At 36.1% G+C, this 23,793-nt stretch overlaps 1 protein-coding gene and 3 pseudogenes across 1 annotated transcript; 3 read left to right on the forward strand and 1 right to left on the reverse strand.

Moving 5' to 3' along the window:
• Window positions 1-350: 350 nt before the first annotated feature.
• On the reverse strand, window positions 351-2,453 carry LOC106420831 (chromatin remodeling protein EBS-like). Its single transcript, XM_013861690.3, has 5 exons — window positions 2,172-2,453; window positions 1,546-1,888; window positions 1,394-1,462; window positions 1,161-1,299; window positions 351-745 (listed from the first exon to the last, which is right to left on the reverse strand). The coding sequence occupies exons 1-5, from the start codon at window positions 2,266-2,268 to the stop codon at window positions 719-721; spliced, it is 675 nt and encodes a 224-aa protein (XP_013717144.2). The 5' UTR covers window positions 2,269-2,453; the 3' UTR covers window positions 351-718.
• Window positions 2,454-8,058: 5,605 nt separating this feature from the next.
• Window positions 8,059-9,487, forward strand: LOC125590061 (annotated as a pseudogene).
• A 433-nt stretch (window positions 9,488-9,920) lies between these two features.
• On the forward strand, window positions 9,921-13,316 carry LOC125590060 (annotated as a pseudogene).
• A 739-nt stretch (window positions 13,317-14,055) lies between these two features.
• LOC125590660 lies at window positions 14,056-15,788 on the forward strand (annotated as a pseudogene).
• Window positions 15,789-23,793: the final 8,005 nt, after the last annotated feature.

Below are 23,793 nucleotides of genomic sequence, written 5' to 3' on the forward strand. Positions count from 1 at the left end.
TGATTTTTAAAAAAAAAATAATGTTAAATTAATCCATCTCCAAAAAAAACAGTTGTACAAAGAATGTAAGCTATGGTTTTGGTTTTATAAATCAACCTACATGTGATGGAAACTTGAAAACCAAAGCGTTTGAAAACAGAGTATCCTTTTACTCTAGAGACTGAAACCACTTCGACATTGTTTTATCAAAGTGTGTACCCTACCTTCCAATAAGGTAGAGATTCTGTTACGCACCATATGAAATGTTAATTTAATTCTCACATTAGAAGTTTAGAAAAATAATGTCTAGTATATAAAGTGTCTAACTCTTATTAGTATGAGATTTTGACATATTTCAAGATATGCTAACATGACTAAGAAAATTGAAGATAGATATGACGTTAGTTTTTGTTGGAACAACCCAAAATCATAAGCGCTCTTCGTGTTCTCATCAGACACAACAAAACAACATAGCCACAATGAACAAAGACCTAAAGTTAACTTAGACCCCCACAGAAAAGTCTATACAACAGACTCTGCCACCATAACTTGTCTTCAACATCCCTCCGATCTCTCTTTTTCTCTTAGTTTTGGAACAGCACCATAAATACATAATCACAACCATGACGACATAGACAAGAAAAAACCTAACTTACTAAAATCCCCACCAAAGTGCTTCCAAGTTATGACTAACTTCCCAGCCCCCCTGTGGCTTGTACCCATGAGAACCCCCTCGAGATTATCTTTTTCTGCGCTTTGTTTCCACCTGAAGACAACAATGCCATTGTTAATATCAGCCTCAAGCTTTTGAAAACTAAGCAGAAAGAAAGAAAATGAGATTTATAATTGCGAAACAAGCTTTATGAAATCATGTTCTCTCTGGTAACAGTCAATGAAATTTCTAACTCCAATATCTACTAGTAAGTGAAGCGTTATAAAATTAATCTTTAATAACCTTCACAGACAGATTGTTTTGCAGCAAGAAACTGGAGCAACGTTAAGCATAGATCAGGTCCAGACAGGACCAAGAACCACAAAAATTGTATCTTTCTGGGCATGCCATTCCCCACTCAGTAAAGCACCATCAAGCAAATTTGATAGGACAAGGAGCGGCAGAGGCTAAGGTTATCAAAGTAATAGAACATTTTACACATGAACTGACAAAAGAGAGACACACGAACCTTGACATCATCAGCTGGAGACGCAGCAAACCCGTTCTGCGATTTCTTGACATCGTCATCAGAACTGCATTCAGCACACACAAAGTGATCAAGCTTCTTTGCTTCTTCAATCGTCATTCCCACACACGCAGGATGATACCTACAACATCAAATAAAATTCGTGTAAAAAGGATATTAAACTCTCCTTCTCGTTGAATCAAAGCTAACAAAAGAGACAGCACATTAACCATTACCAGTCTTTGCAACCTTCACATTGCACCATGAGATCGTCTGGATTATAAGGCATTTCACATTTGCAATACCTTAACCCACAAAATTAAAATTAAAAAAAAAATAATGGAAAATTACAACGTTTTTATCTGAACTGATTACTTTATCTACTTACACAGCAACTCGGTCAGGGGTGAATGCACCAGTAGCAGCCTTGTACTCGAATCTACAATAATAATCCTCAGCGCCAACGTTCTCAAGCCTCGTGTAGTTTTTGAAGGTGTGAACAATGCATTTCCCTTCAATGGTGTGCGCGCTCTGAACATCAAAATGGTCAGACAAGAAAAGCTCTTTGGCTCCATGGAACTGTCTCCTGCCGCCAAGGGACTCCTCAGGGCGGTAATACCACCGACAGTGCACCTTCACGTTGTTCCTAGCGTCCGCTTCGATCTTCTCAACACGGGCCACGTACGGTGGCTTACCAGCATCTGAGGGACGCATCAACACACAATCTCCAGCTGCAGATGACAACCCTCAAATATTATTACTTCATAGCTCCTCTCATCAGTAAAACGAATTATTGTAACAAGCCCAGCAAAAAAGTAATGGTTTTTTAGAAACACTTCTTCAAAGAGAGGAGACCCAACAAAAAAAAGTAAGTAAATTTACATAAAACAAGCCCCAAAAGCAAAACAGTTCACTCTGTTTCGGAACAAGAGAGCTACAAAAAAGATCACATTTTGCATAAACCAAACACTTCCGAAAGTGAAGCTACAAAGTGACGAAAGAAGAAGGTATTACCTCTGACGACTTTGTTGGTGCCTTTGATGGTGTAAGAGTCAAGCTCCTTCCTCCCAGGTTTGATTTTCGACGGGACTCCTGGTCGAGTTTTCGCCATGGAAGCGCTAAGTCGGAATAAAGGTTGGGTTTTTTTTATTTATTTATCTTCAAATGTAACAGAGATTGAAGATCTGAGGATGTGTAGATCGATGAGGAAGATGGAAGAGTAAATCTGGAACCCTAGATTCTCTCCTGGTGAAGAAGAAGAAGCAGAAGAAGAAGATGAGTCATTTGCAATTTGGGACTTTTACTATTTGTCAAGCCCAATTTATTATTTTGCCCTTTTTCTTTTTACTATTACATCTTTTTTTTTTGGTAATAAAAGTTGGAATTATGCTTACTTTTCTTTTTTTTTTGGTAAAATGTTAAAATTTATACCTTTGAATTTTTTTGAGTGTTGATTACAATTTATTAAAAACTAAAAAAAAGAGACTAAAACAACCAAACTCAAACCCAAAAAGACTTTGAAGAAGTCGAACAGAAGAAAAATAGAATGTAATGAAATGACAAACCCCAATGAGAAGATAGGTGGTAGAGTACGAGCTTTGTCTAGCTTTCAGAGCTTTAATACAATGATTCAGATTTGTGATTTTAAAGGATTTGAAGCATTCGGGGAATCCTTTTAGCTGGGTTGGTCGCAGAAGAAAGGAGGTCATTGAGTGTTGTTTAGATAGAGTCATGGTAAATACATCTTGGTTGAATAAGTTCCCGGTCTCAGTGAATGAATATTTGGAAATAGCAGAATCTGATAATAGACCGATGATCATTTCCATTGATTATAAACACCGTCGAAGAAAGGGTTTGTTTTGTTATGATAAAAGATTGGTTGCAGATCAGAGATTTGTGGATACGGTCATTGATACTTGGGGTCAAACAGAGTTTATTAGAGGATGAAGTCAGAAACTTGGTCATTGCCGTACTGAGATTATTAAATGGAAAAGAAGGAATCAAACGAACTCGGCTATCAGTATAGTTGAGATTCGTGACCAGTTGGGGACAGAAACACTCCATTTTACCATGGACTGACTAAAATGAAGAAAAGTAAGAATAAAATCTTAAAAATGAGTGATAAATATGGAGTGATTCATTATCAAGAGGAAACAATAACTCAGGTGGCTGAAGATTATTTTAAAGAAATGTTCTCATCATCTCCTACAGTATCTCTTGAGGAGTGTTTGCCTAATATTCATCCAAGGGTGACGCTGGAGATGAATGAGAGACTTATTGCTTTGGTTACAGATACAGAGATCAAAGAAGCTTTGAATCTAATTGGTGCGGATCGAGCCCCTGGCCCTGATGGATTTACTGCAGCATTATATCATCAATTTTGGGAGTCTATTGGACCAGACGTTTATCACATGGTAAAGAGATTCTTTGAAACTGGTGAGATGGAGAATGGAATTAATCATACTAATATTTGTCTCATTCCAAAGTTTCCTAAGACGGCAAATATGTGTGAGTATCGTCCTATAAGCTTGTGTTCTGTTGCGTATAAACTGATCTCCAAAGTCTTGGGTTTGAGAATTCAAAGATGCTTGGATGTAATTATCTCAGAATCACAAGCTGCATTTGTTCCAGGAAGACAGATTTCTGATAACATACTAGTAGTTCATGAGTTAATAAATTCTCTGAAATCAAAGGACTGCTTTGAGAAATATATGGCAATAAAGACTGACATTAGTAAAGCTTATGACAGGGTAGAGTGGAGTTTTTTTGAAGATATTCTGGTTAAGTTGGGTTTCCATACCATGCATATGTATCTCTTGGATAATGTCTTGTGTCAAGTCTGTTACCTATTCGGTATTGATTAATGGAACACCATTTGGGGAGATCAAACCATCAAGAGGTATACGGCAAGGTGATACATTATCTCCGTATTTGTTTCTCATCTGTGCAGAAGCTCTTAGTCAGATGATTGATAAAGCACAAAGAGAAAATAAGTTTCAAGGAATGCAATTGGCAAGACGATGTCCATCAGTATCTCATCTTTTATTTGCGGATGACTCTCTATTTTTCTGTAAAGCAAATGAGGATAATGCATCTTGTATGGCTGATATTCTTGTTAAATATGAAAAGGCATCTGGTCAGAAGGTTAACTTGGAGAAGTCTTCGATTATCTTTGGTGCGAGAATAGATAATCAAAGAAGAATTCAAATTCAGAATATGCTAAATATTCATGTCATTGGTGGAGGGGGTAAATATTTAGGACTTCCTGAACAATTTGGTAGAAGTAAAGTCAAAGATTTTGAAGGAATTGTTCAGAAGATCAAGACTATTACGTCACAGTGTCACAACCAGTTCTTATCTCAGGCTGGTAAAGAGGTTCTAATCAAGTCTGTTCTTCAAGCCAAACCGGTTTACCCAATGAGTTGTTTTTTGATTCCTAAAATCACTTGTGATGAGATCAATTCAATCCTATCTGAGTTCTGGTGGGGAAAAGGAGATGAAAGAAGAAAGATCTCATGGGTATCTTGGTAGCGATTATGTCTACCAAAGAAAGAGGGTGGAATGGGTTTTCGAGATTTATATAGCTTCAACAAAGCGTTACTTGCTAAACAAGCTTGGCGGATATGGCAAAACCCTAATTCTCTTCTTAGTAGAATATATAAAGGAAGATACCACCATTCGCTGACTTTCTTACAGTCTTCGAATCTTAAGCATGCCTCTTATGGCTATAAGTCTATTCAAGTAGGTAAAGAACTACTTCAACAGGGACTTCGTGTAAAGATAGGAAATGGAAAATCTACAAATGTGTGGCTTGATCATTGGTTACCGGTGATCCCTCCTCGTAAAGTGATTCAGGTGTCATACAATCAAAACATGAGAGTAGAGGAGTTCATTGATAAGGATACCTTTTCTTGGAACATGCCAATGTTAGAGAGATATCTTCAGCCTGGGGATATAGATCAAGTGTTAAAGATAAAGTTGTCTCGATTCGCTAATGAGGACAGTTTGGTTTGGCCTTTTACGAAGGATATGAGATATACAGTCAAGTCGGGTTATTGGACAATAACTCATCTCTATCAGGAGGGAGAAGCCATTATCAGACCGAAAGGCTCTCTGGTTATTAAACGGAAAATTTGGAAACTCAATATCTTACCAAAGATTAAACAGTTCTTATGGAGAGTTGTTTCTGGAGCTCTTCCTACTTATACAAAGCTGTGTACTCGGGGAATTAATATTGATCCAACCTGCCAGAGGTGTTGTCAAGAAGATGAGACAATAAATCATATTTTGTTCATGTGTCCTCATGCAATGGCGATGTGGAGATGTTCAGGTATTCTACCATCTCATGTGTTTACTCTTAATTTGGAAGATAATTTACAGGCCTTATTTGGATTCATGGAGTCCTTACATGCGAATGAAAGCATAAGACAACTGGTGTTTTGGATCCTTTGGCTATTATGGAAGTCAAGAAATGAATTCATTTTCCAGAAGAGGAACCTTCATCCTATAGAAGATCTTCGACGGGCTATCGATGCAAATACTGGATGGTATAGGAATGTTGTTCTCCCTAACTCTGGACCACGACAACAAGTTGTGAAATCTTCAAAATGGGAACCTCCACCAATAGGTTGGCTTAAGTGTAATTTTGATTATAGTTCTGCCTCTGGAGATACAATGGATGGGGTTTGTTGGATTTTAAGGGATGATTTAGGAAGATTCTTGGGTGCGGGAAGTGTTTAAGTACAAAAGATGCAGACATCTTTAGAAGGGGAAGCTTTAAGTTTTCTTATAGCTCTTCAACAAGTTTGGGTTCGTGGTTTGCGAAGAGTGTGGTTTGAAGGAGATAACCAAGAGCTGTGTACAACTATTAATCAAGTTAAAGACCATGTGGAACTGGAGAATTTGCTATGTGATATAGGTTACAACTTCTTATGGAATGCTCACTAGATTTTGTGAATAGGGAAAATAATCAGGCGGCTGATGCTATTGCTAAAAATGCTATTCATCAAAGTGTTTCTGCTCTATTTTATCATTTGCTTCCTGTTTGGCTAATTAATATCTTGTATCATCCTTTTACAATCTAATAAAATTTATGTGGTTACAAAAAAAAAAAAAAAAAAACTCTAGCATGGAGGGCGAGGTATCAGGGGATGGAAAAGAGATGAGACGGTTACGAATCTGTCTAGAGCGCGACAAATGCCAGGAGCGTTGGTGGAAGCTGCTTTGAAGACTAGAGTCGATTGAAAAAAAAAAAATTTGTGTAGATAGTCGATTGAAAAAAAAAAAAATTGCGTAGATAGTCGATTGGAAGATGAGTTTACTTTTTTCTTTAAACAAGAATTGCTTTGTAACGTGTGTAGTTAATTTGGATTTAGCGTCGAATCAATTAATGTCAAACTAATCAAAAGTTTTTTTATATGTATGTGTATTTCCTGTGTTCAAAATCATGGTTAAGTAGTTAAGTTTTTAGTTTGATTAATGATAATTGTGTCATTGGATTGCATTGAGTTTACATAGACTTGAACTCATGGTTACAGAGTTTATTATGCTCTTCTAACTACTTGACCAAATTAATATGCTGGCTTAATCGAACAAAATTAATATATATCATAGTTAAGGTATTTTAAACCATTCTTTGACTAAAAAAGTAAAAACTACAAATTAATCAACTACAAATTAATCATGTGTGGAGTATGTCCATAAATAAGCCAGTTTGGCATACCAATAACATGAATATTTGATAGAAGACATGTTAATTTGATAATAATCTCATGTAATAACTGTTTAGATACGAACTTATTTTTGTGGTCATGTCACAATTGCTTAGATTCGATCTCTAATAAACACAAAACCAGATCAATTTTCAAGTGAAAAGATGTAAAAGATCACTTTGCAACCAGACTTTTCACTGTGGTAATATGTAAGGACAGTGAAAAAGTTGATTCAAAAAGTATTTGATTTATTCAGATTTTGGAAACTTAGATTTAATATATATACAGATATTTATAGAGATAATGTTTTCTTTGGGTTTGGTTCCGTTTTTTGCATATTGAGTTTAAATATAAATTTATAATATTTTTTGAGAAAAAAATTAACTCAAAATCCAAAAATATATAGTATACAATATGCACATTTGAAAGAAAAAAACCAAAATATACATTACTTATTATTTGAGTTAATTATCCAAGTTTTAAATACTTATTTTAGGTATTTACTAAGATCTTTGAATATTTTGGATATTTATTCGGAATTGAATTTGGTATGTTTGTTTTGTTTTGTAACTTTTTAGGTATTAGTTTAAAACTCAAAATACCACCGTAGATCAAAACTCATTCCAGGTATTTATGGAAAAATTGGTTCAATTCAGAATTATTTTCAGGTCATTCGGTTCGAGTTTTTGAGTTCAATTTTTTTTTCTATATTGGGTCCTTGGGATCAAAATTATGTCAATAATGTTTCCAGCTATTGCCGTTTGCCAACATGTTGATTCTCAGCATTTGCACATTCCGAGTGGAATGAGAATAAGAAAATCATCACCACATTACTATAAAGTTCCTTAACTTGCCTACAACACGAGAAAGTGATCATTATTAAAAACACATGTCAGTAAGTATCTGATCATTTCATCCACAAGATTTTACTTCTTGAAGAGTAAGGGATCATATAGTTTTCGGTTCGGCTGATTCTACAATACTACCAGGGATACGCACGTTTCACTTCATGTACCTTGATCATCGATACATCACAAATAATGAGTGGCCTTTAAAGACTGGGCCGAATAGGCCCAATTGTAACATATATAAACGAAACCCTAATTCTTTCTTTATTTATAACTTCAAAAGAAACCCTAATCTTTGAACAGAGATTTACGGTGTTTCTCACAACTTGCCATGAAGAATAAGCTAAAGTGCTAAACCCTAATACAGCCAAATCCTGGTACGATCTTCCGTTTGATCTCTTGAATTTGATTTTCGAACGCCTAAGCATTGCTGATTTCCAACGAGCTAAATCCGTATGCTCGTCATGGCTCTCCTCTTCAAGACAATGTGTGCCTAAAAATAACGTCCCATGGGTACTTCTCTCCCCCCAAAACAACCAAACCAATTCTTTCATGTTGTTCAACCCCGAGGAAAAAGACAAACTCTACAAAACGCAATTAGATCTTGGTTTGGAGTTTGCAAATAGCTCGTGTATTAAAACCTTTGGAAGTTGGCTCTTGATGCAAAATCTCCAGCTAAATCTCTACATTGTGAATCTCTTTACCCACGAGATGATTACTCTACCTCTTGTGGAATCACTGCTTGGGATGACAGAGGTGGAGCGTATCTTAGACAATGAGTTTCGCATTAAAAGTAACAATGGACATATGAGTACAAAGATATGTACGTACGATCTCCTGTGTTCTGGATTGACGAGAAAACAAAAGATCATGTAGTTTCATGGGTACTTAGTAACTTTTGTGTGGTCTATTCTAAGACAGGAGACAACTCGTGGAATCAAATTCCCCAATCTTCAGGTTGCCTTGACATGGTTTACAAGGATCACAATCTTTACTTGTCAATCTACTCCAAAAAAGTCAAAATCTTCGATTTTTCTGGAGAGATTCCACAACAGATTATTCCACATCAAACCTGTGTTGTTACTGACGAAAGACATAGTTTCCTACTTCCTTTACAGACTAATCAAGTGAGTTATGGTTGGTCGATAACTGTTACGACCAAAATTATAGTCACAGTAACAGGAGACCAAGGCCTGGAATCTGGTCCTTCCGCCTCTACAAGGTTTATTCATTAGGGTTCTTTAAAAATGATGAAGAAATTCGTTCCTTGGGTGACGAGGCAATGATTTTGGATCTAGGTATCACTGTACTCGCCAATGACAATGATGGAATCCGTAGAAATACCATCTATTTCAGTCGTTCCAAGAAGACAAATTCTATCTTTCTCTTCGATCTAGAGACAGGGAAGATGGAGAAACTACACAAATTCGATTGCTCGTCTGTTCAACTCTCTAGTAAGCGATGGTTCTTACCAAGTAATTCACCAACACATGATTGATGTCAACTATGTTCTCCCCCTTTAATATGTTGTTTACTCTTATTAATTTAATGATATGGTTACGTGCTAGTTTTTTTATGGCGAAGGTTGATGTATAACCAAGGTTAAACTACAAATCTAGTTAGCAAATGTGTTTCAAAATAATATGGTGGCTTAATCAAACGAAGTTTTTCTTTGTTGTAGAATTTACTGGTGCAAAGAAAATTAAAACTCCTTTTAAAAGTAGAATCAAATTAGAAATAGTACCATCACGAACTAATAAGTTTTTCATCATTATACTATTACAGAGCTTTTGTTTACTAACAGACAGAATTATTATATCGGAAATACTTCATCGTGAAACTAACCCTTAATAATTGAGAAAAATAACTACACTATGTCATTGGATTGCATATTGAGCATGAGTCATGATTACATCTATATATTCTATTCAAATAGATTCAATATCTTTTTATCTAACTGTAGAATACCAAAATATACATTAAACTTATTCAGAATTGAGTTTGTTGTTATTTTTTGTTTTTAATATTTTCAAGTATCAGATTAGGTTATGGTAAACCCCAAAATACGATGAATCAAGTTTAGATTTATATTTTAGGCTATTCAATTAGAGTTTTCAGGTTCGATTTTTGACAGTACTATTTACAGCTATTACGGTTTGCCGGACATGTTTCTTCTCAGCATTTCATCAGAAATCATCACCGCATTAAAAGTTCCTTACCTTGTCTTAGTTGCCTAAAAGACGAGAAAGTGACAACATTAAAAACACATCTAGTGTTGCCTAAAACCAATAATCTAACTTAACGATTTAATCAAACAATAATAGAGAGATTTAGAAGCCAAAGGTTTAGTTTATTGAAATGTTTAAGCTGTTTACCGACAAGGAAATATAAGAGTTGATAAGCAGGTAGGCAGTAGCTCACTCTCTATCTCTAAGTCGTGTGTTCTTCTTCTTCTTCTTCTCTCTTTCGTTCCTTTTATAGACCCCTCACCCTTAGCTCCTTTCTTTCGCCTTTGTAGTTATCAATGCATTCATGCATCAGTACAGTGATTGGGAGGGTTGTTAACAGCTACGTTCGGCGACGTAGGCTTGGAGTCCTTCTCCGTTTGACTCCGGGTTGCGTGTGTCAGGTCTACTCTGACAAGCGACAAGTAGGTGGGGTGATGATCACCTTTCTAGTTGGGCTTCGTTTAATTTGGTCCTTTCTTCTTTCAAAAATGTTATCTTTTGTTTTGAGCCGGGCCGAGTCGTGGGTTCGGATATGATTTTGGACCCAATACAACATCTAAGTAAGTATCTGATCATTTCATCCACAAGATTTTACTTCTGGAAGAGAAAGGGACATATACTTTTCCGATCTTCCTATTCCACAATAGTATCAGAGAGAGACGTTTCTCCTCGTGTCCTTGATCATCGATGCATCAAAAATTGCGGCCCAAAACCATACAAGACAAATGATAAGTTTTAAAGACAGGGCTGAATGAGCCCACTTGTAACAGAATATAAAAGAAACCTTTTTTTGTAACTTGAAAAAAAAAAACCTAATTGTAGTAGATTCACAGTATTAGCCATGAAGAAGAAGCTAAACCTTATTATTAAACGTTTCAGAGGATATATTGCCATGAAGAAGAAGTTAAACCCTAATTCTCATAAACGTCTCAGAGGAAATACTGCCATGAAGAAGAAGCTAAACCCTAATTCTCATAAATATCTCATAGGAGATACGTCCAAATCCTGGTCCGATCTTACGTTTGATCTCTTGAATTTGGTTTTCGAAAGCCTCAGCTTTGCTGATTTCCAACTAGCTAAATCCGTATGCTCGTCATGGCGCTCCTCTTCGAGACAATGTGTGCCTAAAAATCACATCCCTTGGGTGTAGGGATGTTAACTGCACGGTTAGGGCTCAGACCTCTTTTGTTTATTATAAGCCCAGCCCTATTTTAACCCAACCCTATTTTAACCCTATTATAATCAAGGGTTAGGGCTGGTACCAGGGTTAACTCATTTAATTGAAAAAAATATTTCATTTATTTTTGTTCTTAAATTTTAAAGATAAAACTAGAAAAATTAAGATATCATATGATTCTTTCCTCCAATTTGTTGAGCATCAAAATCAAAAGTTTTCCTCCCAAAATCGCAAAATCGAGTTTTTGCTCCACAACTAAGAATAAAATTTTTCCGTCAAAAAAAAAATTGTGTTTTTTTCCGCCAAAACCTAATATGAGTTTTTCCACCAAAACCACAAAATCAAGTTTTCCCGCCAAAACCGTAAAATCGAGTTTTCCCGCAAAAACCGCAAAAACTGCAAAATCGAGTTTTCCTGTCAAAACCGGCAAATCAAGTTTTCCCGCCAAAACTGTAAAATCGCGTTTTCCCGCCAAAACAGCAAAATCAAGTTTTCTGCCGAAACCGGCAAATCGAGTTTTCCCGCAGAAACCGTAAAATCTAGTTTTTCCGCCAAAACCGCAAAATCGAGTTTTCCCGCCAAAACCACAAAAACGAGTTTTTCCGCCGAAACCGGCAAATCGAGTTTTTCCGCCGAAACAGCAAAAACGAGTTTTCCGCCGAAACCGACAAATCAGGTTTTCCCGCCAAAACTGTAAAATCGAATTTTTCCGCTGAAACCGCAAAATCGAGTTTTCCCGTCAAAACTAAAACCGCAATATCGAGTTTTCCCTACAAAACCGGCAAATCGAGTTTTCCCGCCAAAACCGTGAAATTGAGTTTTACGGGTTTTCCAGAAAAACTTAATTTAATTTTACGTTTTCACGGGAAAATTCGATTTGAGGTTTTGGCGAAAAACTCGATTTTGATTTTTTGGCGGGAAAACTCGATTTCGAATTTTTGACGAAAAACTCGATTTTGCGTTTTTGGAAAGAAAACTCGATTTTGTTGTTTTAGTTGAAAACTCAATTTTGCGGTTTCGACGGAAAATTTCGTTGTTCAGTTTTTGGCGAGAAAACTCTACTTTAAATTTTTTTTGATGAAAAACATTATTAAATATTGTATAATAGTTGTGTGAATCAAAATAAAAGGGTTAGAATTTAAACCCTGGTCCTATTAGGGCCAATCCTATTTAAACTCTGTTTAAAAAATGAGGGTTAGGGTTACAAATGGGTTTACAGGGTTAGGGCTAACCCTGTTAGGTTGAGCCCATATTAACATCCCCACTTGGGTGCTACGCTTCCCCCAAAACGATGAAAACAGTTCTTGCATGCTGTTCAATCCCCAAGAAAAAGACAAACTTTACAAAACGCAAGATCTTGGTTTGGAGTTCGCAAATAGTACGTGTATGAAAACCTATGGAAGTTGGCTCTTAATGCAAAATCTCCAGCTTACTCTCTACATTGTGAATCTCTTTACCCACGAGAGGATCAATCTACCTCCCGTGAAGTCACAGTTTGGAATGACAAAGATACAATCGCCTGTGTTTTGGATTGACGAGAAAACCAAAGATCATGTAGTTTCATGGGCACGTAGCAAAAAGTGTGTGGTCTATATTCTAAGACAGGAGATAACTCGTGGAATAAAATTCCCAAAACTTCAGGTTGTCTTGACATGGTTTACAAAGATCACAAGCTTTACTTGTCAAGCTATTCCAATAATGTCAAAATCTTCGATTTTTCTGGAGAAGTTCCTCAACGAATTGTTGTTGAGGAAAAACATATTGTACCTCCTCTCGTACTTTTTAAACCAATTGATTGTTTGAGAGCTCATCGGTCGAGCATTGTTGCTACAAACATTATAGTCAGAGTAACAGGAGATGTCCTCGAGGTTGTAAAAATGTGGGAACCAAGGTGTAGAAGCTGGTCCTTCTGTCTCTACAAGGTTTATTCATTAGGCTTTACAAAACATGAACGAGTTCATTCCTTGGGCGACGAGGCAATGCTTTTGGATCTAGGTATCACTGTGCTTGCCAATGACAATGCTGGAATCAGTAGAAACTCCATCTATTTCAGTGATTGCAATAACGCAAATAATGTCTCTCTCTTCAATCTCAAGACAAGCAAGATGGAGAAGTCACACAAATTTGATTGCTCGTCTGTTCAACTCTCTAGTAGTCGATGGTTTTTACCAAGTAATTCACAAAGACATGATTGATGTCAACTTTTATTTCCTCTTCAGTGTGTTGTTTTACTCTTACTTACTAATCGTATGGTTATTTATACACATGCATGCTACTTTTTCAAGTTACGAGTGACGTATAACCAAAGGTTAAACTACAAATCAAATTAGAAAATGTGTTAAAAATGATAACTCTTCTTAATAGTAGAATAGCTCTTCTTAATAGAAGTTTTTTTTGGGAAATCTGTTTTTTAGAACAAAAAAATGGTAACTATGTCCATTTAGACTAATTTATACTACTTTATGTCATATTAGACTAATTTTTTTCAAAATGGCAGTAATACCCTTAAAATTGTAATTTTTTTTAAAAGATATATATTGAGTTCGACAAGGGGGATCGATCGATCCCACTTTACAAGTTATAGTGGATCGATCGATCCCGATCATTATTCAGAACAAAGAAAACGCGAAATATATACTGATCGACCTGGTCCATTTCACTCGATCGGCGAATGTCGATTTACACAGATCGACCGATCTGTAAGAATAGATCGATCGATCCCGTGCCGAGGAAAGAATCCCAAATCGATTTTTTTGGTTTTGTATGATTATATCCGGATTGATTCCCACTTGATTTGAACCGACCAAGCTTGATTTCAACTCTTTAAACTCGATTTCTCTGGGATGAAAGTGAATATTCTCAAATATTCTCAAATATTTGAATTTCTAAACATAGGAATTTGAATTTCTAAAAAGAGGACACGCCTCTTCAAGAATGTTCCATCGACAACAACCAGTAGCACCCCTTTGAATTTGAATTTCTAAAAATAGGAATGAAAGTGAATATTTTCAAATCGATTTGTCGCTTTTTTTTTTGTTCCTTTTTCGTTTTTTTTTTTAAAATCGATTTTTTAAAAAAATATAAAAGTGAATATTCTCAAATATTTTGTTTCCATATTTTTAGGAACTGGTTTCTTATCCGTAGAATACAACTAATATGTAGAAATCAGTTTTTACAGTTTTTTAGAATTATAGTAATGTTTAGAATTGATTTCTACATGTTTTAGATTTTTAGTAAATCTGTAGAAGTCGGTTTCTACATGTTTTAGAATTAGATTAATGTGTAGATTTTGATTTCTAAGAATTTTAGAATGGTAGGTTAAGCGCGGAATGTGTATTCTACATATTTGTAGAATACTCCTATTTACGTAGATCACGTATTCTAAACATTGTAGATTCAATGAAAAAAGTAGATTTCGTTTTCTACTTCGTAGAATGTCATTTCTACGTTTTTAGAACATAATCTGAAATTTATAATTTTAGATTATAAATTTTAGAACATCCCTTGGGTGCTTCGCTCCCCCCCCCCCCCCCAAAACAACGAAAACAGTTCTTGCATGTTGTTCAATCCCGAGGAAAAAGACAAACTTTACAAAACGCAAGATCTTGGTTTGGAGTTTGCAAATAGTACTTGTATGAAAACCTATGGAAGGTGGCTCTTGATGCAAAATCTCCAGCTTAATCTCTACATTGTGAATCTCTTTACCCACGAGAGGATCAATCTACCTCCCGTGAAGTCACAGTTTGGAATGACAAAGATACAATCGCCTGTGTTTTGGATTGACGAGAAAACCAAAGATCATGTAGTTTCATGGGCACGTAGCAAAAAGTGTGTGGTCTATTCTAAGACAGGAGATAACTCGTGGAATAAAATTCCCAAAACTTCAGGTTGTCTTGACATGGTTTACAAGGATCACAAGCTTTACTTTTCAAGTTACTCCAATAATGATCTGGAGAAGTTCACCAACAAATTGTTATTGAGGAAAAACATATTGTACCTCCTCTCGTACGTCTTCGACCACTGGAAGTTAATTGGTGGAGAACTTTTTTTTTTTTGTTTAACCAGGTGTTGGCCTTTCACCTAGGCCCGGCGCCAGTCTTTGTCTCTACCTTTTTACGGGTTCTGGATACGCCTCTCCCTCCCCGCGAGTCGAACAGCCGACCTCCCCTCCCCAAGGAGATAGTACCACTGGACTACGAGGTCCTGGTTTTTTTTTTTTTTTTTTTTTTTTTTTTAAACCACTAGACTATAACACAACAACAATTGGTGGAGAACTGTTGCTACAAACATTATAGTCACAGTAACAGGAGATGTCCTCGAGGTTGTAAAAATGTGGGAACCAAGGTGTAGAAGCTGGTCCTTCTGTCTCTACAAGGTTTATTCATTATAGCTTTACAAAACATGAACAAGTTCATTCCTTGGGCGACGAGGCAATGCTTTTGGATCTAGGTATCACTGTGCTCGCCAATGACAATGATGGAATCAGTAGAAATTCTATCTATTTCAGTGATTGCAAGAACGCAAATAATGTCTTTCTCTTCAATCTCAAGACATGGAAGATGGAGAAACTACACAAATTTGATTGCTCGTCTGTTCAACTCTCTAGTAGTCGATGGTTTTTACCAAGTAATTCACAAAGACATGTTTGATGTCAACTTTTATTTCCTCTTCAGTTGTTGTTTTACTCTTACTTACTAATCGTATGGTTATTTATACACATGCTACTTTTTCAAGTTACGAGTGACGTATAACCAAAGGTTAAACTGCAAATCAAATTAGAAAATGTGTTAAAAATGATAGTTCTTCTTAATAGTAGAATAGCTCTTCTTAATAGAAGTTTTTTTGTGGTGGGGGGTCCTACTGATGTAAAGAATAGCTCTTCTTAATAGTAGAATAAAAGTAGAAATAGTCCCATCACAATTTAATATTTTTTCATCCTTAACTATAGTAATTTAAAGAGTTTTTAGCAAAGACCATGTACCTTCATTAAATTGGTAGTTTAGTAAAGGATAGAAAAATTGTGTATATATAAATACTTCATGAAACTAACCCATTATAATGGAAAAAATAAGGGTTGACATCACTATCCCCTTACTACTTAAACCAACTCTAATCCCACCCGTACTTATAGACTCATCGGTCAACCCCCCCAAACTAATATATTCCATGACTTCCCCCCCCTCCAAACGTGATCAATTCACAATAATTGCGTTTAACTATAAAAATCGCGATTATTATAATTGATTGCCCAATAACCCACCCGACGTAAAGTTAACAACCCTAACCCGTTTTTATGTTAAAGCAAAGAAAACCAATCCTTTTGACCAGTAAATTATTTTTCATTGAAAATTCATATTAGAAATTAGGGTTTACGTGAGGGAGAAGAATAATTTTTTTTTTTGAAACTACGGGAGAAGAGATTTGGAAACAAGGGAACAATGGAGGACGCCGATGAAATCATATGATTATGAATCCTTTTAATACCCCGGAGAAGGAGTCTGAGGAACACGAGAAGTATGAAAAGTTCGAAATCAGAAAAAAACCTGTGAAAAAGAATATGGAAGAGGAAGAAGATAGAAAGGAGATAATCAATTATGGTGAAGCAGATGGGAACGAAGAAATCAGTCATGGTGATGTTGAAGCACATGGGAACGAGGGAATTGCTTCTGCTGAAGACGAAGAAGAGTTTGAGGAATGTTATGAGCATGAAATAGAGCAATCAGTGGCTGACTTTGTGGATGAAGAGTACATTGGTCGAAATACTATTCCTGACAGCTCCGATGAAGAGGAAGATGATTTTGATATTAGGGATAGAAAACGCAAGAAGACATCAGATGATAAATTAGCAAACACGAAAATCTGCTCAAATTCACATATCGTACTCGTACTAAGAGCATCTCCAAAAAGACACTCGATTTTAAAGTTTACAAAAGATCAAATATGAAGTTTAAAGGTAGTGTTCTCCAAAAGCAAAACACCAAACTTAACTTCAAAAGTATTTATATTTTATACTATGATCCTTATATTTATGATTAACTTATAAGTTCATAAACTTTATAAATAAATAACAGATGTATAAATTTATTATAGCAATATCTATTCTATTAGTGCTATACTAAAATATAAAATTGTACATAGAAATACATAATTAAATATTAAATTACAAGTAGAATACCACATCATTCTATAGAACTATTTTCCTAATACTCCCAAATATAATTGATTCGTACATTTATTAAGTTTCTTTTGTAATATTGTTGTTATCTAAATCTAGTTTAAAAAAATCTTATTTAAAAGCTTTTATTTAATTTTATGCGTAAAATTATAATTATAAAGGAAAATTTGAAATATTTATGAGTTATAAAAATTTGAAGGATTAAAAAAATAAAACGACAAAATATTTAAGAATCATAAATGTAATATATAATTATAAGGACCAAAATGAAAATAAAATTTCAAATTTCAAATTTGAAGTTTTGAATAGTGACACTCTATATTTGAAGTTTCACTAATCAAAACTTCAAATTTGAAATTCTGAAATTTCTTTTTGGAGAACAAAAAACTTCATATCTATTCTATTAAAATAGAATTACTATTTTTTATCTACTATCGAAAGGTCATAGTTGGACTATAATAAAAATTATATGCTATTTAATAAGTTTTATAATTATAGTCTATAATAGATTAAATATTAAATTAGAAGTATTATCTAAATTAAATATGACAATTGATAAGTTTTAAAGATGGGGTCGAATGGGCCCAATTGTAACAGAATAGAAAAGAAACCCTAATGTTATAAATCATGGAGTGGATTGCCATTAACCAGGCCCGGTCCAAGACCGGCCCAATACCTAGAAGATGGAGAGATGACCGAAGCCCTAGAAAGAGGAGAGAGAGAGCCGACTTCAGGAGAGAGAGAGGCGGCTTGGAGAAAAGAAAACCTTTTCCTTTTCCTAATAGATGTAATCTTTCCATTATTATGTATTAGTATTTTTTCTAATCCTAGTGAGTTTAGGTTTTGGATACTTTCCATTTATCTTCCTCTTGTAATCCTTATATAAAGGAACCCCCTTGATCATTAATAATAACACAGAACTATTCAGTCTTCAAACTCTCTAATTACAACACGTTATCAGCACGATAGACTCCAAAACCCTGAGACAAAACCTAACCTAAAATCCGTCACACATAAACCCTAAATCAGGCGCAACTTAAAATTGATATATCTCTCAAACCCTAAGGAACCAGACGACGAGCCACATATCAAATTGAAGCTCTTGACGAGATGAATCCATCAGCGCAAACCGTTCGTCGATCCAATCTCAGACTCGCCCACACTCGTAGAAACAATACGCGGCGCCGTCTTGGTCTTTTGGAACCCTAATCCGAACCAACATGATTTTCTAGCCAAATTCAAATCTTGTGAAAGATAAGTTTATCATACCTTACTTGTTTGATGATATCTTGTTCAGATTATGGTGTTCATGTGATCTAATACTCCTTGTTTTTATTTCATGAGCTGAGAGGAGTTGGTGCAAAGATCTCAAACACAAAGCTGTTCACGATCCATCTACTGACCATGAACCGACCATCTCAAGCTTGACCAGATCACGGTTCTACTCATATTGCTTCCTGTTCACAACAGAGCCAGCCCACGTTCGCATCACAGCCAGCTCGCAATTCAGATCAGCCGCTTGCAGAGGCAGCAGCTCGCGAACTAGATAAGAAGAAGACGCGTCCCGATCGCGTCCGAATACCTCAGCACACATCCGTGACCAGACGCAAGACCGTTCCAGACAGCTCGCGTCCCGTCCCAGCTTGCGACCCGATAAGGAGCAAGCTCGCGTCCATGTGTAACTAGAGGTTCATCTGACTTTGGTGGTCCGGTTCAACCCTACAAAATAAAGGTAATTCGAAATCTGAAAACAAGAATCGAATTTGGTTGTTTTGTAAAGATTGAAACCCTAAAAGATAATCTCTAAAACTAAAAGCCATAGGTTAAATAGATCAATACCCTATGAGTAAATCGAAGCTCTATAAGTTCGATCTAAAACCTAAAAACGAGATTGATCTATTGATCAATTAAAATCAGAACCTTAAAGGTTTTTGAATCTCAAATCAAATCCCCTTGATCAAAGATCAAAGTTTTCGAAATCCCCTAAAAACCTAATTTTGGAAAATCGGTTTTAATTTTGATTTGAAACTTGAGTGTTTGATTGATCGCCTAGAGCTATGATTAGGATTGTTTTAAAACTTGAATCTGAATCTTTTTTAAACTAAAACCCTAATCTCGAATTTTAAAATTCCTAAAAGCCTTGAAACCTTAAATCTCTCATTACTTAAAGCTTGAAAGATTGATTTAAAGAATTTACATATTGAATGAGAGTTAGGTTGCTAGATTATTTAATTCTAAAACTAAATAGATATGCAACTAAGAAATAGGATTGAATGCATCTAGATCCCATTTTGTATATGGTCGTGTGGCCTAATACATTGTTCATACTTGCGGCCTTGTGCCCTTGATTGATTAAAAGCTGTGTGGTTTAGTGCATATCAAAGTGACCGTGTGGCCTAGTATCTGGATGGTTATATAAACCGGATTGCATCATGATCCGATCCTTAAGATCGTTGTATCTTATATTGGCCGTGAGGTATAAGCATCACAATGCAAAGCCGTATGGCCTAAGCATCACAATGCAAAGCCGTATGGCCTAAGCATCATAGATAGACTTATGAAATCATATGCACTGATTATTTTGAATTGGTTGCATTCTAAATCAATGAATTGATTGATAGTATGATTTCAGATGCCGAGATTTGATCTCATGGATTATGCCATTCTAAATCTCTCTGAAGATAATTATCTAGAATGGGCAATGAACACTTCAGTTACCCTGAAATCAAAAGGACTCGGAAGGAGTATCATTCAGGGTGATTATGAACCTAGAAGTGAAAAGTTAAGAGCCATTACAATAATGTGCCATCATCTCACTGAGGAACTGAGAAATCAGTATCTACATATTGAGAATCCTCGTGACCTTTGGACAAAATTAAAGTCCAGATACACTATGGTATTATTACCAAAGGTCAAACATGAATGGATGAGTCTCAGATTCCAAGACTTTGAGACAGTGGCCGAGTTTCACTTTGCCTTGTCCAGGGTCGTGTACCAACTGAGATTATGTGGAGAAGAGGTAACAGATAATGATTGTCTATTCAAGACATACCCCACATTCCATCCAGAATATTTGTTGTCAAAACATATCTACATAGAAAGAGGTTCTACCACTTACAATGACCTGATGTCTTGCCTAACGGTGATTGAGAATAACAAGGTACTAAAAAGGAGCAGTGAGATGAGATATCCTGATACAAATAAGACTGATATGAATCAGGATGAATCCAAGGGAGCCGTGTCCAATATAACTCAAGGAGTGGCCGGCATGTCTATTGACTAAGAGGGATCTCGACATTTTATTTTAAAGTCCTTGATTTGTGATTTGCTTTAACCTAATTGACATTCACGATTTTATATATACAATGGAATTGGTTTTGAATTCATTGTCTTGTCTGGCCTTACTTGAACATATAAATGATTTTAAAAAGTTGCCTAAAGGGCATAAAACCAAGTAAGAAATCATGAATGGGTATAGTAAGCCTAGTAAAGAAACTATGGCTAAGGCATTGCCTACAAGGCATTATACACACCCAATGATACCCATTGAATTATAAATGGTTTCCAAATAGAAACAATGGGCAAGAAGGAAACAAGTTCCTTCGGTTTAAAAAAAAAAAAAAACGCCTAAGACCTTATAAGTGGTCGAGACTATACCTATGATCTCTACTGATTTAAAACTATGCTATAAGATCAGTATGATAAGAGGCAAGAGAAGTGGTGACTATACTGATATATCCCACGAAATTTTACACTATATGGCATGATAGGATTAGCCATCCTAAAGTCTAAATCTGATGCAAAGATTGAAAAGGCACAGAGTTATCCCGTAAAAGATCTCACGTTGTGAAACATGTACACAAAGGGAAAGTCATTAGGCTTAATTGTCCCAAGCACCACGACCTTGTAGTATGGTCATGAGGGAGAGAGAGAGGATAAACCCATGATCAATACTACAAGCTCGTGTACCACTATGGTCTAAGACCATGTTATATGGCTCGGTCATTACTCGGCCATAAAGGACCATTCCTCGGCCGTAGAGGCCATGATACAAACGGCCAAACCAAAGAGGCCATTACCCGGCTGAAGAGACCATGAGAATAAACGGCTCGGCCGTGACTTGGTCGTGACTTGGCCGCATAGTGCAGGCTTGGCCGCACACGTTCCATTACCTATAAAGGTTCGGCCAAGTAAGCTATTACCTATAAGTTATCGGCCATGTAAGCCATTGCCTATAAGGATAAGACTATCAAGTCTATAAGCTTGGGGACATTATGAATTTACATGTATAGAATGATAATATGATCATATACATCAGGCCATATAAGTGAGCATAGATATTACCATCTCAGATTATATACGGGTCATAAAACCAGACATACACCATCTTAAGAGATTTTGAATAAACCACCACATACATATATGTGCCGTCTAAGATGGAACCTCAGAAGAGGATTGGGAATATATAAGAATAAGATCTTCTCCACGAATTTAAAGGACCGTGAGCCAAAACATGGGTGATTAAAATAGTGGCCAGGTACGGATTGCATGAAACAAATGAATCCGGATATTCAATATTAAAGGAGAAAGATTATAAGCTGGACAAAGAAAGATTAAAAAGTAAAAGAATGATAATAATGGTTTTAACCATCATTGTCTTGGCAAAGATCATCGGACTAGAGATTATAATTTAAGGCGTCCAAAGAAAGATTATATAAAGCTAGCTAATTGAGAAGCTAATCAAAATGCCAGACACTGACCCGAGAAATGACTAACCAGCTTAGCACCAAATGAATGTCCTAGAAGAGACATAATCAAGTTGCTATAGAGTCTATACAAGATAGACCAAGTGTTCCATAAGATAAAGAAATCTCGGATAGAAAAATGGTGCATAGAATACAGATCCGAGATTATAAGAGAAACCATACCAGACATTGAGAAAAGGCTGCGCAGCTACACATCTAAGGTACCAAACCATGTGGCTTGGGACGCCAAGCTATTAGGTAACAAAGGTCCTGGATAATGAAATCTCAAAGTGATCAGATCATGTCTGGAACATAATGGAACCATATAAAGGTGTCGACACACATATTTGTATAAAGATGCATAAGAGAATAGCACTTGAACATAAAGAGATGAACGAGGATCATGAACCCACGAAAGAGTACTCATACAATCATAAAAGATCATAGAGATTAGAAAAGATAAAACGTAGAGGTTCAAAGTATCTAAAAGAGAAATGGGCGTATTGGCCATATACATATACAGAAACGCCATCTGATAAACCAGTGAAATAGATGGATCTTGTGAGATAAAGAAACCGTGAGAGAAGGCACATGATCACGAGGTCTAAGAGTGTTCATGTCTTCCTACTTAACAGCATTAGATTATAGCTTGTTACACAAGGTACTCACAGAGATCAAAGGAACAGATTATAAGGAGATAAACTCATATGTGGTGGATGCTGCTACAGATTTTCGAAATTGACAATGGTCTAGTCATAAGAAAGAAATTAGATACAATGATGTAGTAAGCAGCATATGGATCACTGGATAAGATGAAAAAACAGCTTCGTTCCTAAGCTGATTCATGGACTGAAACATAAAGCAGCTGCATATAGTATGTAAAAGAAATTGATCACGCATGATCGTTGATCTTGTATAAAAGACAATCCAATACAGTCCATATATTTGAAATTCCTTGTGATTATAGTAAACCTTAAAGAGGTTAGTAGGCATAGAATAAATCTATGTGGGTGTCCGACCAAAAGCGTTCGGCCCCGGCCCTTCAAACTAAAAGATGTCCGACTCTGTCCGTCTAAGGGCGTCCGGCTCTTCAGCAAAGAATGTCTGGCTCTTCTACTAGACGCGTCCGGCTTTTAAGACTAAAAGGCGTATAGCCCTTCTTCTTGATCATGGGCTAGTAGAGACAAAAGATCAACCGGATACAAATGTATTGTAGTCCATAAGCTTGTGAGAGCCGAGATCTATGACCTAATAATATATATTTCAGTGTGTGATATAATCCACAGCAACAGAGGTCATGAGATACCATCAAGAGATGGATAAAGGACTACAATGTCCGAGATAGATATGGTACTGCCTAAAGCAAGAAATATCGATGTCCACATGAGAGTGGTTTCAGCCGCAGAGCCATAATAAGAGATTATAAACTCACATCAATGATCATTGATTTTGAACACTCATGAGACAAGTAGTGGACATGTATAGACGAGGTCTATGACCCAGACATGGATCGGCCAGATCGAGACATAGAATCATGATAACCATGTCTAGTACATTGTCCATAAGTACTTATTTTGTCCGACCAAAGTAAAGAGTTAACAGTAGACGATCACGTCTAGACTATGGACACATGCACTAGTAAAAAAAGACGGTCATAGCCACGGTGCATTTTCGTAGCTATGGGACACATTTCGTAGCTATATGAGTTCTTGCTACGAAAATGCTACGAAAATAAAATAGTAGCTATACAAT

Source organism: Brassica napus, chromosome C7, assembly GCF_020379485.1.
Source record: "Brassica napus cultivar Da-Ae chromosome C7, Da-Ae, whole genome shotgun sequence".
In the NCBI taxonomy this organism is placed as follows: Eukaryota; Viridiplantae; Streptophyta; class Magnoliopsida; order Brassicales; family Brassicaceae; genus Brassica; species Brassica napus.

Excerpts from the sequence above, each read along its gene's own strand:
- LOC106420831 (XM_013861690.3), bottom strand. The coding sequence starts at position 2,268 with ATGGCGAAAACTCGACCAGGAGTCCCGTCGAAAATCAAACCTGGGAGG. Across the intron at positions 1,463-1,545 it reads ACCCCTGACCGAGTTGCTGT|GTATTGCAAATGTGAAATGC; the intron begins GTAAGTAGATAA and ends TTGTGGGTTAAG. Across the intron at positions 1,300-1,393 it reads TGTGAAGGTTGCAAAGACTG|GTATCATCCTGCGTGTGTGG; the intron begins GTAATGGTTAAT and ends TTGATGTTGTAG.